This window comes from Balaenoptera borealis (genome assembly GCF_965194805.1).
Source record: "Balaenoptera borealis genome assembly, chromosome: 6".
Lineage (NCBI taxonomy): Eukaryota > Metazoa > Chordata > Mammalia > Artiodactyla > Balaenopteridae > Balaenoptera > Balaenoptera borealis.
Genome location: NC_138863.1, coordinates 9,751,513 through 9,768,693, shown reverse-complemented (window position 1 = coordinate 9,768,693; position 17,181 = coordinate 9,751,513). Strand labels below are relative to the sequence as shown.

General features: G+C 40.8%; 1 protein-coding gene across 1 annotated transcript in view; it reads right to left on the bottom strand.

Moving 5' to 3' along the window:
- The window catches only part of DNER (delta/notch like EGF repeat containing), a 327,914-nt gene that overhangs the window by 64,845 nt on the left and 245,888 nt on the right, over positions 1-17,181 (bottom strand). The window contains exon 8 of the mRNA XM_082396186.1: positions 9,616-9,840. Within this exon, the coding sequence (XP_082252312.1) occupies positions 9,616-9,840 (225 nt within the window). The remainder of the gene's footprint in view (positions 1-9,615; positions 9,841-17,181) is intronic.

Genomic DNA, 17,181 nt, shown 5'->3' with positions numbered 1-17,181 from the left:
ACAGTGAAACGTGCAGTCAGATAACCTGCCAGCCACAGACACGGAGACTAAACAAAATTACATTCCTCTTGGAATTTGCTTCAGGGAAGAAAGCGATGCAAAGAAATCCCAAACCAACAGCAGATGCCAAATTTGAAAAGGAAGGCCAAAATGAGGGAAGGTAATAAGGGTACAGAAGTGGCAAACATTTATAATTTCTCACTGTGTGACTGGGAGTCATCTATACCTATTCAGAAGGAGGAGAGATAAGTCTAAATTCAGATTAGTGAGCACAATTTTTTCCCACATACTCTTGTGCAGCTTCCTTGACCCATCGGAACAACATTTTAGCTGAAAAGAACACTATCAGAAAATGGCAGACAGAATTCATAGAAACAGAGTAGAATGATGGTTGCCAGGGGCTGGGGGTGGGGAAAACGGGGAGATGTTGGTCAAAGGTACAAACTTCCAGTTATAAGATGAATACATTCTGAGGACCTAATGTACAGCATGGCAATTATAGTTAATAATACTGTATTATATACCTCAAAGTTGCTAAGCATGTAGACCTTAAATGTTCTCACCACAAAAAAGAAACAGTGATTAGGAAGGTGTTAACTAACACTCTGGAGGTGATCATTCTGCAATATACACATGTATCAAATCAACACTCTGTACGCCTTAAACTTAAACAAGTTATATGTCAATTAAATTTCAGTAAAGCTGAAAACAATTTTTAATTTAAAAATTTTAAGAAAATGGCAATCTACAAAGATTTTTATGAACCAAAAATTGGGAAAACATGATCTGACAAAGTTGTGCTGTTTCTAGTGATAAAATGCAGTCTCATGGAGACACAGTTTGGTGCCAAGGTGTTTGTGTGATGGAAAACAAAACTTGTGATTGGCATTTTTCCAGAAAATTCTGGTGCATGGACTCTGCAATGCAGACCGTAGATTTTTTTCCCCAGGTATATTTACTTTCACCCTCATATCACTGGGGACACTCAAAGAGACAATGCAACGGTGCAATCTTCTAACTCTCTATTATCAGTCACTGCCATTCTCAAGTAAACAAGCTGAATCCTAAAGATTGTTAAACACTATGGAAATGCGTCATAGTCATTCAAGAGTATTTTCAGAAGCACACACCTCCCACTTGGCCGCCATCCCCAAGGGCTGTAAACTCATAAGGGCCAAAGCTGACTCTTAGAGTTAGGACTTTAGCTAAAGAACTTCATGGAGAAAATTAACCACCAGAACTGTACCTCGAGGCAACCAGATTACAAAGAAAATTTCAAAATGTAAATAAATTGGAGTCAGAACTCAATAATTTTAGTAAATACTCAATTCTATTCCTATTGCCTCTACTGAATGAATATTAAGGATGCCTAATAATAATAAGGCATTTATTCATTCAGGAGGTCATAAAGCCATGGGAAATCAAAGTTCTGGACATCAGAGCTATCTCAGGCAGAGAACTAAAAAACAAAAGTCAAATATGAAGAGGAAAGATTATTACACTCGCCCATTCAACGATTCTTTTCATAGCTAGCAAATTCAATTTTATTTTTTAAAACTCTTTATCTACCACCTGCATATCTTTTGGAACACAGATTGTGTGTTCTGAACCCTGGCATGTTTCTAGACTGCCTCGCCTTCAGAAATACATAAATATTTGAAACCATTACTATAAAAAGAATAAAGTCAAGAGGCAAAACAGTCCCAAGACAGTGTTACTTTTAAAAATTACTTGAGATTATCTGCACCCTCTGTTCCTCTTTGAAGCAAACACAAATTTTGTGATTTTTTTTCTATTGGGAAATTTGATATTTTCAAACATATAAAAGCTCTGTGGAAGAGGAGTTTCTTTAATTAGGTGCATCCAGCAGACTGCAGGTCAAGTGAAATCATTAGTCTCAGTTACAGGTAGCCCTCAGCATCACTTGTGAAGCCGCTGAATCTGCAGTGAAACAAAACCAGAAGTGGCTCACCTACCTATGAGCAGTTCGATTTCTTTGGAAGTCAAAGTCGTGCTGCTCTGTGCTGGGAAGTCAGAAACTATTGCTCAGAAGTCACTCGGACCACAATCAAGGCCACTCCTCAAGCATGGCTTTGAGGTGTCCTCTTGGAGCCCTGAAATTCGGTCCTACTCAATTCTAAGCCCAAAGCCCTTTCCATCACACCTGGTATGAGAGGCAAGGCATGCCAAATTTCAATTCTCAATTTCCAAATTCCCAGACATTCTCAGCAAGCCAAAAAATGTTAGCAATCGGATCATAGTAACTTCCAACCATAACGCAAGAGTCAATGGCTCAGTTACAAAACAGTTTTAAACAAGTCCCCATCTGACTTCCATGGCCAAGAGCTTGATAAGAATTTCCTGAAATTATGTGTTGGCAGTGCTTCAAACAGAGCCATCCTCAGAAACGCACTGGTTAGTGATGTAAGCTGTTATCAGCTGCCACTTCCGACTTCCATTCCAGGTAAGAAGATGTAAAGTGATTTCTGACGTCCTCGCAGACCATGCCAATTCCTACCGCCAGGAGGTAAATCTCATACCTTTTCAACAAGAGTTCAGCCAAGAATGCATTCTGAATGATTTGAATTTGAAGTGCTGCTGTGGGGGCAGAAATCCCTCCTAATTAAAGGCCAGTTCATTAACACTTTCATCCATATGGATTAGGCATTTACAGTGAGGTTAAATAGACTGTGGATAGATTTTTAATGTCAAGAATCTCATCAAAATTCCTTATGCGGCACCAGCAAGTGCCCTTCACTCATTACCACTGTCCTTCCCGCCCTCGTATTAATCCCTCAGGTCACTAGCCTAAATTAGAAGGCAAATATCACAAAGTCTCCCTGAACACGCCCCGAAATTAGAATAGAAACAAAATGGTGATGAAGAACGGCCACGGGGGTAATTGTGAACACCACTAGGACAGGTCCCTTAGTGTCTGGCCATCTGGGCAAGTCTGACTCGGCTCCTCGCCCCTGGGCAATGTCCCCCCTCACCCTGCCCTCCCAGGAACTTCCATGGCTCGGCCTTTCCCAGAGACCCTCCCAGTCCCAGCGGCCTCCTCCAACCTCTTCTGCTGCTGCCTCTAGCCCCCGCCTCAGTGCAAGAATTCCCTAACACTCTCACCAATCTTTCCCCTTTCGGTTTATACTCTCGCCCCATCTATCTTAATAGTTCCCTTGACTTTCTCTAGCACCCACACACCAGGAACTCCATCCTTACCTCCCTGGTGTCAGGCTCAGGCCCCAATGCCAGTCGCAAATAACAACTATTTACTGGCATATCCACTTGGTTGGCCTGCCATTCCCAAAGGCCTTCTGCACATTTCCCTGCTTCTCTGAGTTACCCAAGTTAAAGCCTCAGCAATACCTTTGACTCTACGCTCACCTCTGGTCCCTACAGTCAACTGACAACCAAACTCAGAGGATTCCACTCCTCAAACAGATTTCAGGTCCCTCCTTCCAATTCCCACCGCCGTAAGTTCAAGACCTCACTTCCACTCGCCTGAGCTTTCTGACTGATCTCCTGTCTCATCATCTTTTCTTGACTGTAATATCTAATTCTATCAAAATAATCTTTCTGAAAGTCACCCAATCTTTCTTGAAATCACCCAATTCCATCAAAATAATCTTTCAAAAACATAGATCCGCTCACATACACTGCTAATGCAAAATGTTTCCACGTCTCCATTTTCTGATCTCCTTAGCACCTAGATTCACCCCAATCTGCCCCATCAGCGTTTTCAGCCTTACTGCCCATCACTGCATCCAGTGGGTCTTATCCTGCAGCCAACCGGATCTCCTGTTCTCTGAACTCCCCCCCCACCCTACCTAGGACTTCTGTTCCATAGCAACCTTCCCCCATGTATAAATCCAAACAACATTTCAGTTTCCAATTCACTGGAAATTCTAACTGAACTATTGTTAATATGAAACTTCAATCAGTTGGAACACTCAGTATTTTGAGCATTTTACTCAGTTAAGTCCTGCCAATGCTCTCAAACCAAAGGCCACCAGGGACAAAACTGCAGCTGATGCAGTTGGGTTTCTTACTCATTGCAGCAAGGGGAATCTCGGGGTGCCTCAGTCAGAGGGTGTTAGACGGGGCTTATTATAGGATTTGAACTCTGGTTGGGTGATTTGGGAAGGAGTCACTCTGGATGTTGTCAGGAAGCAGGAGAAATTCTATGCTTGAGTATTGCAATGAATCTTGTCTATGGGTGGGAGTAGGCTAGAGCAAGGCTAAAGCTGTAACTCGTGAACAAGCAGCTGGTCCTCATTTTATTTGCAATCAAGGGGGATGTTTGGTATTTTATGGGTTGCATGGTGACCTTGTTTTTATCTGTACTTAGACAAAATTATGACACGGTCTTGTTTGTCTCACTTTATCATGGCCTATGAGTGACCGTGTCTGAGGTCAGTGTTCAGTGTGGGTGTTTACGTCTTCATGTCCAACAGGAGACACCACAGCCCAGCTGTGATCGCCAGGCCAGCTCCTAACAACTCCAAGGCCTGCTTGTAAGTGTCCAACAAGCCCCCAGACGTCAGGACCTGACATCTTTCTCAATTCTTAGTGTCTCAATTCTCTTCTCTTTCTCAATTCTTCTCTTTCTCGATTCTTAGTGTCATCATGATGTCAATGTAGAGATTTAAACGTTTTCTTAGGTGAAGTACAGATTATGAAGAGTTGTTACAGCTGCAGCGAGGTAGACCGGATTCTATCTGGGTTCCCAATGGGGAGGGCAGTTATCGTATTTCAAAATATAACAGAGGAAGGGCATGATAATAGGATTAGGATGTGGAGAATGGAGGCAATATATTCTATGAAAGCAAAGATACTTAAGAATAATATGATATACAGATCGGGACCCTCCTAGAGCATGTTAAACACAAGAAGTGACTTCATCTAAGTAAACCTGGTAAGGTTTCCTAGTTAATAAAACATGAAAATTATCCACTGTACTTATCCAAGAATCTAAATGCAATTAGGTATTCATTATCTAGCTAAATGTTTTCATACCATTGTAGGTGTATGTTTTTCTTTACAGCTGTTAACTTGCTATTTAAATTCTGACCATTAAGTCTTATCTTAGATTCTGTTTCCAGCAGACACTATCAGAGTGCTTAAGTAATAGTAATAGTAACTTAAGGCACACTCTGTAACGGCAAGTTTCATTCAATTCAACAAACAAGGTTAGAGTAATAACTCAAGTGATATTGCTAAGTCTGAGTCTAACAGAGGAAGCAATGCCAACTGTGTCTTTTAGGCCATCCCGACCAGAAATGCAGCCATATGGAAGGATGTCAAAAATAGAAAAAACAGTACCTGAGATTCTTATAATTTCCTTTAAAAAAATTCATTTGGAAAAAATCTAAACATCCTTTCTTTTATAGTCTGGATGGTCTAATTGAGTTGCCAGCCCTATGATGGAGGAGAATCAGCAGAGATACATAGACAGCAACTTGTCCCAGGTCTACCCTATGACAACTGATAAGCATCTAAAGTTATTCATGAAAAAAAAAAAAAGAAAACTGTTATTTGTATTTCCGTGTAAAAATCCTCTAATGCCTCATACTATAAACTCCTTAAATAGTAACTTAAGGCACACTCTGTAACGGCAAGTTTCATTCAATTCAACAAACAAGGTTAGAGTAATAACTCAAGTGTATCAGGCAGGGCCAAGACCAGTGAACTCAGGCAAACCACTTCCCTTCTTACCAGAGATTCCTTCCAGGACTGGTCAGCACCCAAATGGCACCTCCAGATGCCACCACTGCTTTGAGAACATATGAGACATCATCTTCTACCTTCAGGGGCAACAGCAGGTCCCAGGCGACTCCAGGCACTGTGGCCCTGCTTCCCACAGTGTTTGTTGGACTCCAAGTTCTCACTTTCTCCAGTCCTTGGGAGATTTTAATTTGTAATTTTTTTAGAGTACATGTGGCCTATCACTTAACACTGTCACTGAAAGATAACATTTCAGTGGTTACTCACTGCTGACATTTTATTATCTACTACTAAAATCCCATCAGAACTCCCTAGCCTGATAAGCTATAAATGAGGTTTGAAAATAAAGCACCTGGCAAATCTGATTTGCTGTCATCCAAATGGCATTTTGTCAGATGGGAGCTAATTATCAACCTGACATGATTTCAATCTGCTGCCATTTTATGCAAGGGGCCTGCTTGCTCTCTATAAAGAAGATCAGGCTTGCCACTCTTCAGCAAGACACCCAATTTCACCTACACTCATGAGATTCTTCTATTATGCAAACTAGTGGTAAAGCAATTACATGCTCCAAAAGATTAAGACTAGAAATTTCGCATTCATAGAATTGTCATTTTCACCTCTTAGAATGTAAATTCTTGCCAGATGTTAAGATGCTTTTTTTATTTCACACAATGTCACCTAATGATCTGAGGAAGCAACCCCTCTAAAAGCAATTTTATCTCCCAACTTTGATGAGAGAGCTTTGACAGGGCTTCAGGGCTCTACCCTGGGGGACTGCCTACTAAATGCAGGCATCCAGGAATGGAACACACATTTCTTCAGGCTTTTCAAGGCTCCTTAGAGGCTGGGCATTGGCTCTACCAAGCTAAATGCTCCAAATGGACATGAATGAAGGTTGAGCAGAGAACAGCAGAGGGGAAAGAGGAACTTCAACAGGAGACACGTCACCCTTTTGGCTTAAGGAAAAGTGTCGGAATCTCCATGGATAGAAAGAAACAGTCAGCTTACTACTCCATGAGAGGAAATGTACTGCGTGTCTCTCGTCTAACGCTCTTACACACAACAGAAGATCATGGTCAGCAGGAAGACGTGGTCAGTAACTTGTCCCAGGTCTAGTCTGTGACCCCAACTGCAGCTGAACTCACGAGCATCTAAGACATTATTAGTGAAAGTAAACACCGAGGCCCAGAAATGCCCTGTAAATTCCTACAGTGACAGTCAACGAGCGGGGATCTCATGGGTCCTTCCTCCCACCCTCAGTTACTGCTCCCTGGGTGGACAGAGAGACAGTAGGCAGCATATTTCCTACTCAGGACCATGTAAGCATCTGCACACATGTTGACAGACTCCACTTGATATTACAAAAAAGCCACATGTATCTTTAAATAACTACATCCCATTTCAAGTTTTAAAAATACACCAACTAGATATAAGGGCAAGTTTAATACGTTTAAGAACGGAAGTCAGAGGAGAAGGGGAGGAGGAACAAAGCCGCCTCCCGGTCCTGTGACATGTGATTCTTCCCCCTGGGCTCACTGAGGGAACCAGGACTCCCAGGAGACATGTGCGGAGGATGTTCTGAGGTTCTGCTCCAGATGGTGGCCAAGGGGACTACTATTACCCTGGGCGTTATGACATCCAGAGCGGGGCGCTGGGGGCAGCGTGCTCATGAGTCATGACATGAGGAAGACTGTTCTCCCGGGACAAGTGCAGCTTATTTCATCTGCAAACACAAAGTGGTCTTGGGGCCCCACTTTCCCAACAGGCAAAGGCACCGCACTGCCCGGGCTCCTCCTCAGCTCCCTGATGCCATGGCACGTGCCTGCAAGGCACATGGAAGAACACTGGCCCCCAAGGGGGCAGCGGCTCCCATCTCCCAGGGGAGGACGAGTGTACATGCAGAAAAGTGTCCTCGTGTCATGTGTAGGGTTGAAGAAACTCCTTCCCCACGAGGTTTATGCAAAACCCCCAAATGTTACTGGGATGGTTAATTTCACAGGTCAACTTGGCTAAGCCACAGGACCCGAATATTTGGTCAAACACCAGTCTAGATGTTGTAGTGAAGGTAGTTTTTAGATGAGATTAGCATTTACATCAGTAGGCTCTGATTAAATCCATTACCCTCCAGAATGTGGGTGGGCCTCATCCAATCGGTTGAAGGTCTTAAGACCAAAGACTGAGGTTTCCCGAGGAAGGAGGAATTCGGGCTCAAAACTGTAATGTAGACTCCTTGCCTGAGCTGCCAGGCTGCCAGCTTGCACTACATTTTGAACTTGCCAGTCCTCACAACTGCCTGAGTCAATTCCTTAAAATCGAGCAAGTTCTCTCCCTCCCTCTCCGCCTCTCTCTCCCTCTCTCTTTCTCTCTCTTCCATTTCTCTGGAGAATCCTGCTAATGCAATTACCAGGCAGATGCAACAGCCCCATCCCCTCTGTATTTTAGAACAGAAAGGAAAGGGGCACTTGGCAAAATATCAATCCCATGATTGTTTAGAAAACCAGAGAATTAAAACGTCTACATGAAAGAGGCTTTTCAATACCCTTCAAATAAATGCTTCGTTGCTTTTCCCACTCACCCCTTTAGGTGACTCATGAGTATGAGATGTGCCCCTTGAGAGTTCCAGACCAGGCACAGGACAGTGGAACCAGGGCACCTGGGTTGGAATCTGGACTCAGCCCCTGAGTGGGTGTGTGGCCACCAGCACGTGACTGAAGCAGGAATGAGGCATTTCATACCTCGGGGAGATGCGGCTCAACAATATCCCCCTGGCAGAAGGGCACTAAAAGGACCAGAGATGTGAGGCACTCAGCTCAGAACCTAGAAAGATTAAGCTCACTAAATGGTAGCTTATTGTTATACAGAAGTTACTAATAAAACACACTTCCTCCTACCCCTCAACAGGGAGAGAGACACACACACAAGAATAATTAATATAATGTTTTAAAGACCAGGAAAGGGATACTGTGGCTGATTGTGGGAACTCAGAGGAAGGAAAGCTGATTCAGCCCCAGAAGGGGAAGTTTGCAGGTGAGATGGGGTGACAGGGGAGCTGGAACCCCAGGTGGAGGGCACTGCCTGGGCAGAACCAGGAGTTAAGCAAACCAGGGGACTGGCCAGCCATACTGATGCGCCAGAGACAGGGGGCCAGGGGGGATCATTGTGCTGAGAAACATTCTAAAGGGCCAGATCCTGCAAGGATGCAGACGCGGGCAGCATAGAAACCAGAGGAAAGGGGGAGCTGCCCCGTGTGCGTTTTCGCAGACCACGCCAGGAGGCTATGCAGACACAGACTTTAACGAGTAACCGCTCTGACTTCTGAGCGTCAAAACTTTCACAGTAAACAATCAGCGATACCAATACAGAAGAACATTTGGAAAGTAAATGACGGAACTTTTGAACATTTACACAGGAAGTCACAGGTCCTCTAACACGGACTGTGCCTCGAGTAAGAATTTTAAAAGATGATAAAATTCTGAATGGACTGCATTCTGCTTTGCATGCACATTAAAATGAAAAACGTTCCGTTAACCTCAGAACCTAGTAATAAAAGACATGTAATACAGTAAAAGCTCTGGAGTGACCTATAGTCAATTGTCCAAAATAATTAAGCTGTTATAAGATTAAGCCTGTTTTTAATTTTCTTCGTTTTGCTTACTTGTATTTTCTTCTTTTTCTACAATGACTGTGAAATGCTCGTGAAAAGGGTAAAGGGTGTTTTTCAAAGCCTGCCTAGGAGAAGTCTAAAAAGAAAGGGTGTCATACATGAGTGGGGTTCACTTAGATGGACAAGTAAACCCAAACAGCGGCCCAACCTGTGCTCAGATGCAAAAGTTAAAAGGCTTTGAGACTGGGGAAAGAAAGGACTTCTGGTCCATGCATCGTACCCACCTGGGTCACAGAGGCATTTATAGCTGGTGCCCACGCTGCGGCATGTGCCATGGGCGCAGGGGCTGAGCGCACAGAAGTCCACGAGCTGCACGCAGGCTGGGCCCGTGAAGCCCGCGCTGCAGCTGCAGCCGAAGTGCAGCCCGTCGGCGTAGCAGGTCCCGTTGTTCTGGCAGGGCCCCGAGGCGCATGGGTCCACCTTCTCCTCACAGGCAGAGCCCAGGTAGCCTGCGGGAAGATGCAGAAGCGGGGAGGGGTAAAAAAATTAAACCGCATTACACTTAATAACCAAGAAACTGGGGCTGCTGTTCTTAACTCTTCTCCATTGTGAATTGATTAATGCACAACCCAACAAGGTGGGTTTACTTAGCTTTGGTAACCGGGGGTTAAATTATGAAGCCCTGTGCTTCCATTTTGGTTGAAATACAAAACATATGATTGCTGAGATGTACAGATGGACAGGGACATACATATATTTATATGTGTACATGTGCACGTGTGTATGTATAGACTAGAAAGATGCCAAAAATAAATTAATGGTGATTCAGGAAGGTGGGATTGGGGTCAGTGGAGGGATTTCACCTCTTATTTAATACACAATGCTGGGGGAATTTATTCCTTATTTTGTTTTAATAGATAAAGATATAATCCTGAATTTAAAAACTAAAACCCATACAAACTATTAAACAATGACAAAATCTTTCTCCCATCTTTCTCCCTTTGTCCCTCACTTCCTTCTCTAGAAGCACTCACTGTTAGCAGTTTCTTGAATACATGCTTTTCAAAAATGTGGTTATTGTAATGAAAAACGAACTGTGGTGTAGTCATGCAATGCAATACTATTTGGCAACAAAAAGGAATTAAGTTCTGACATGTGCTCCAACATGGATGAACCTAAAAAACATATGCTAAGTGAAAGAAGCCAAATACAAAAGACCATATATTGTATAATTCCATTTATAAGGAATGTCCAGAAAAAGTAAATCTATAGATATAGAGAATAGATAAGTAGATGCCTGGGGCTGCTGTGGAAAAGAGAAATTGACCAAAAATGGGCATGAAGGGTCTGCTAGGGTTGACGTAATGTCCTAATATTGGATTGTGAATTGTGGTGATGGCTGCACAACTCTGTATATTTACTAAAAAGCACTGAATTGTACTCTTAAAATGCATGAAATTTATGATATGTAAATGGTACCTCAATAAGGGTTTAATTTTTAAACATTTTAAATGTACTTCTTGTGCAGCTGATTTTTATTTTGTTTTGTGTATGCGTTTCAGTATTCCTCAATTTAAAAAATCATACATACTCTTACTGTATAGCACAGGGAACCATATTAAATATCTTATAATGAACTATGATAGAAAAGAATCTGAAATATATATATAACTAAATCATTTTGCTGTACAACAGAAACTAACACAACATTGTAAATCAACTATACTTCAATTTAAAATTTTTTTTAATTATACAGACATATATACGTGAATCTATAGGTCTGTGTGTCCAAGTAAGTCTTTAACGATACTTTGGTAAAACCTATTCTTTTAATATCTTAAGGGCAGTTTGAAAATTAAATGAAGACTATTCAAGTTTTAGAAACAAATTTAAATAATTTTACTCATATACAGTTCTTATTCCAATATTCTACTTAGCTTTTCTTATCTAGATTTAAATTTATATTAACCATCTTCACACAGAACTCTCAGCAATATTGGTAATTTTTGTTGTTCAGGACACAGTGAATATATAAAACAAACAAAAAAATAGTTCCCAGACTTTATCTAAAGCATCACTCATAAATTGGCATAATCAACTTGATATTTTTCTGTACAGAAACAGAAAATTTTTTTAAAAATCCAATGTTATTCAACATCTTATAAACTTCTCTGTAGCTTTGACATTTTAAATATCATACTAAAAATGTACCACACAATCAGTTTTAATAACACTTGAATTCTCCAAAGAGTCCCTTTGCAGCCAAGAGTGGTATGTAACTCCATCCTTCATGAGATGTATTCCAACTTACTTTGAATGAAAAGAACATACTTAAACACATTTCACCCTATGACAAACTGAATAACCAAAGCAAGTCCTGACCTCTCTCATCTTCTACTACCTCACCCCAAAAACAGGGCTGAAATTATTTTCTTCATAAAGTTGTTGTGGGTTCTAAAATGACATATATCAAAATTCCTAGAACAGTTCCCTGGTCCAATGCTGAATGAATGAATGAATGACTGAATCAAAGAACAATGGTAATAATAAAAGCAACAGCTGACATCCACTAGGGGCTGAGATGCACCAGACGGTTCTAAGCCTTCACATGCATTATTTCATTTAGCCCTGGGGTAATTGCATGATACAAGAACTATTAGTAGTCCCATTTTACAGATGAGATGATGATGACAGAGAAATGTGAGGTATCCTGTTCAAGTGTACTTAGCTAGTGGGTGGCAGAGCTAGGATACAAGGCCCAAGCTCTTAATTCTCCACTATACTGCACAGAAGAGAAGTCAGTAACGCCCAATTAAGAAAATGTTATGATGTGTAAACATAACCAGGACTTGTGTTTCTATTCTGCTTGGATATTGGTGAAAGAAGAAATAAGAGACTTACCAATCAAGTCAAAATAAAGGAAAAATGAATTTTAGGAAACTAATCACTCTACATTCACGTTGATATACTCGGTTACAAATATTAATATGATCCACATAGAATACTCCAAGTTGAAAGAATGGTGGATAAAAAGATGAGGAGATGTGAAGGATCATGACTCTGGGGAGAGCCAATATTTCAATAAAGCCAAGAGGAGATGGAAGGCAAGCATAAATGAGGGCACTGGTCAGAGGCCAGATCATGAACATCTTACATGCCACACTAAGGAGACTGCACTTCATTTTAAGGTCACTGGACATCAACTATTTGCATGTTTTTGATATGCTTAATTGCAAGCAACATGGAGAGTGTATTAGTGGAGTCTGAGACTGGAAGGAGGAAACCAGGTGTTTACTAGAGTAACTGAAGTGAGAGGTCATAAGGACCAATTTGTAGCAATAGGGATAAAGAATGTGAGGCAGATTGGACAATTATTTTACAAGTAACATAACATTGTTAGTTCAGGGACCAACTGGATGGTGGAAGAACTGAAGAGAGGGCAGGGCCTAGGGACACAATGTAACAGGAGTCAAAAACTCAAATGCCAGCAGGCGTCCAGCAGACCATGTTGATGAAAGAAGCGGGCCAACTGTAAGGCAGTAGGGAGTGGCAGGGACTGTGGCAAACTGGAAAATTCATGACCTTCCAAAGGGGGTGGCCACCACCCCCTGCAACCAACTGCCGCCATCTGAATGTGAGGCCAGTTAACAGATCTTCTAAATTTTTAAGAAATATCTGAAATCCAGATTCTTGTTTGAACCCTTACTATTTTAAAATGTTGATAATTCATTTCTCTGGTAAATAAAACATATCTGAGGGCCCTGTTTATGTGGTTTCTCAGTGTGACTTAATGTTAAGCACGGGCTTTGGAGCCAAAAGGAACTGGGTTCAAAAACCATCTCTGCACACTAAACTGTGGGACCGTGGGCAAGTACTCAATCACCCTCATCTGTTTCATGGAGTAGAGGTAGTAATGCCTACAACATATGGCTTTTATGAAGCTTAAATGTAAAAATCTATGGCAAACATTTGGTACAGTGACTGGCAAATAGTCACTGTTTAATAAGAAGGAGCAATAATTACAGTGTGATTCCCAGGTTTTCCAGATTAGGAAACAATGTTGGTGGTGTTGTTACCAATTTCAATGGAAAATACAGGAGGAGATTCCCAGGGGAGGCTTATGATTCCCAGGGGAGGAACAGACAGACAGATGGACAGGTGGATGGATAGACAAATGGATGGACAGATGGATGGATACGTTTTAAGAAAGATAGGAGGAAAACCAGGAGAGGAAGGTGTCACTGAAAACAATGGAAAAGAGAACATCAAAAAGGGAGTTGTCAAAAATGTCACCGAACTCTGCCTAGAAGCCAGGTGAGTTGGCCCAAGCTAGCCCGCTAGAAGACAAGAGACCTCATGAATCAAAGCAAGCCAGCCCAGTGAGGCCACCCAAGACCAGATAGCCACCAAGCAATCTGGCCTGTGACTGGCTGAAATACAGCCCAAATTGCCAACCCACAACAATCATGAGCTAAACAAATGATTGTTGTTTTAACCACAAAGTTTTGAGGTGGTTTGTTATGCAGCAAAAGCTAACTGATACAATGTAATAGGAGACACAGCATTACAACTAAATAGTAATGTAGGCCAGAAGGAAACTTTTGTTTTGCTTTGCTTTATGTAAAAGACTTGAAAGAGGAATTGATTATGTACTAGAAGAAACTTTAACTAAATAAGGAATCAATAAATCCTTGTTGAATATCTAAAAGGTTCACTGCTGTTGAATCAGGAATCCTGCATTTTATTACTATTAAAATTTCCCTTTTCTTACCATTTCAAGAAAATAGAAAAACAAGATGAGATGCAAATAATATTTATATTTTCAGAGAATCCTAATATATCTCAGTATATACTGAAGAGAGAAGACACCTCTGACATATTATCCAGTCTAAAAATATATAATGTAATATAAAATGCCATTCTGTTATAAAGGATGATGACAAAGCAAAAATGAATTCAAGGTGTATCTCAATACACTTTATGGAGATGCATGTGATATAGGGTGATTATGGGATAATTTTCCTAGCTCACAAGATTATTAATGAACATTAAAAAAGGGATTCACAGATTAAATGCTGAGCCAATTTTCAAAATACTATTTGTTATGGACTAAATGTTTGTGTCCCCTCAAAATTAATATGTTGAAGTCCTACCCCAAAATGTGATGGCATTAGGAGGTGGGGTCTTTGGGGGGTAATTAGGATTAGATGAGGGTGGAACCCCCATGATGGAATTAGTGACCTTGTAAGAAGAAGACACACCAGAGCTTCCTCTTTCTGCCACTAAAGACACAGCAAGAAGGCAGCCATCTGCAAGAGAGGAAGAGAGCCCTCACTAGAACCTGACCATGCTGGCATCCTTATCTCAGACTTCCCAGCTTCCATAACTGTGACAAATAAATGTCTGTTGTTCAAGCCACCCAGTCAGTAGTATTTTGTTATGGAAGTTTGAGCTGACCAAGACACTGTTGCTTTGATCAGCAAATTCTCTATTTCCTTCTATCACCTAAGCAATTGTTACCCTCTTACTCATATAACATTGTTTTCTAAGTGACTCACATCTTCTTCAGCCACCTCTTAAATGACCTTCCTAAGAGAGAAAAGAACAAACTTTCATAACCCAAAGAATTCAGAGCCAGGAAACCAAAGCTTGAATCTTCTTACTAGTGTATGACCTTGAGCAAGGTACTTATCATTTTGTGCTTTAACTTCCTTATCTAAAATATGGGGATGATTCCTGATGTGTAGGATCAAATAGAACTGTATGTGGAACTCAATAAATGTTGGATTCTCCTTCCTTTGACCAGTGCTTCTGGGGAAATTCCAAGTTGCCTGTGTCCAGAGTTTGTGGTTAAGGAAACTGGAAGGAAGCTGGCCTGTCAGCCAATCTCTGGAACACAATCAATTTCACATTTGCATGAATCCTTCATGGTGGAGTCCTGAGTACATCTAAGAGTGAGTGTCCTGGAATCAGAGGTGCTCACATACCTTTCTCTAAACACACACACAGTTATTGGGCCATCTGGTGAGGCTGATGCATGGAGGTGGGGTCCTAGAGCAAACAGCTGAGGGAGGAGGGGACGAGCAGAAGCATCCGTGACAGCCTTTCTGTACAGGCTCAAAAGGACAGTCTGTTGAAACTGTGTTTATTAATGGCTAACACCTGTACATACCAGGTACTGTTCCAAGAGTTTCCACTATATTAACTCATTTAGTCCTGGCATCAGTTCTATGAGCTAAGTACTATCATTTCCTTTTCAGATGGAGAAACAGACACAGAGACAGATCAAGCAACTTGACCAAGGTTACACAGCTAGTAAATGGCAGAAATAGGATTTGAACCCAGGCAGTCTGACTCCCAAATCCAAGCTCCAGACCGTTACTCTTTGCTGTAATACTTGATATCCGGGCTGTAGTAAACTTAGCAAAATACCAGGATACAAAGTCAATATACAAAAAATAAATTATATTTCTACTCTCTAGTAATAAATGACCATAAATTTTAAAAAATTTAAACAGCACTTACCATATTATTAAAAAGCATAAAATACTTAGGAATAAATTTAACAATAGCTATGTAAGTCCTCTACACTGAAAACTACAAAACATTGCTTAGAGAAATTAAAAACACCCAATAAATGAAGAGCTATACCATATTCATGAATCAGAAGGCTCAATATTATTAAGATGCAAATTGATTCACTGCAATACCGATCAAAATCTCAGCTGGCTTTTTTTTGTACAAATTAACAAGGTGACTCTATAATTTATTTCAACATGCAAGGGACCTAGAACACCCAGAACAATATAGAAAAAAAAAATAGGACAAATTTGGAGAATTTACACTAGCTGACTTCAAAATTTAGTATAAAGCTATAGTAATCAAATCATGATTACTGGGGTGTCTACTGTTTGCAATTCAATAAATCAAATTCTGATTGATAAACCATATCAGCACAATCAAGTAACTAGCTCTTGTATGTCTTAGCTTCCTCATTTGTTAAGAATAGAGATTACGGAATAGCTGTATATATCAAGTGGTTATAGTTGTGCTAGCAGAGAGAAAGAGAGGAATTGTGGTGATAACAGTAATAGTAAATGTTGAATTCTTGTTATATACCAGACACTACGTGAAGCAATTGGTATCTATCTTTTATTTATCACAACCACTGCATCAATTGGGGTCTACTATTATCCACTTTTACAGAAGAAGGCTTAGAGACTTTATATTAGGGAACTAGTCCCCCAGGGACATTCAGTAAGTGGGAAAAGCAATTTCAAAGTAAGAGCTATCTGAAACCACATCTGTGCTCTTAAGCCCCACGTTAGGCTTCCTTGCATAAGAGTTTGCATAAAAGCACTTGAAAAGTTGAAGGTGCTATGCTAGCATAAGAAATTAGGGCCAGAATAGAGCCATTGGTGTCCTGAATTCTTAAATTTAAGGCAGCTTTAGAAAACAGAAATTACTTAGCAGTGATGAATTTTGAACTCAATGCATTTGAAATGTCCTGAACCTGACTAGTTCTCAGTATTTCCAATATCACATGGAAGATATTTTTAAAATACAAGGATAAAACTTGAATCCTAAGGAGTAAACATATTGCATACCACCTTACTTACCAATTCCTTATAAAATCAAAAGTCATCTTTAAAATCATCCAAATATAAAAAAAAATCATCCAAATATCAAATTTAGAGCCATGATGCCAACCAATGCAAGCATGACCTTCCAATGTGTTGATCAAGGCCAGATGTTGGCTAGTTTATGGTTCTTGCTACAGTGCACGTTACAGGGGCATTAACGTGTAATTTTTTGAAATTTTGAAAACTAGCTTGTAAACATGATACTGA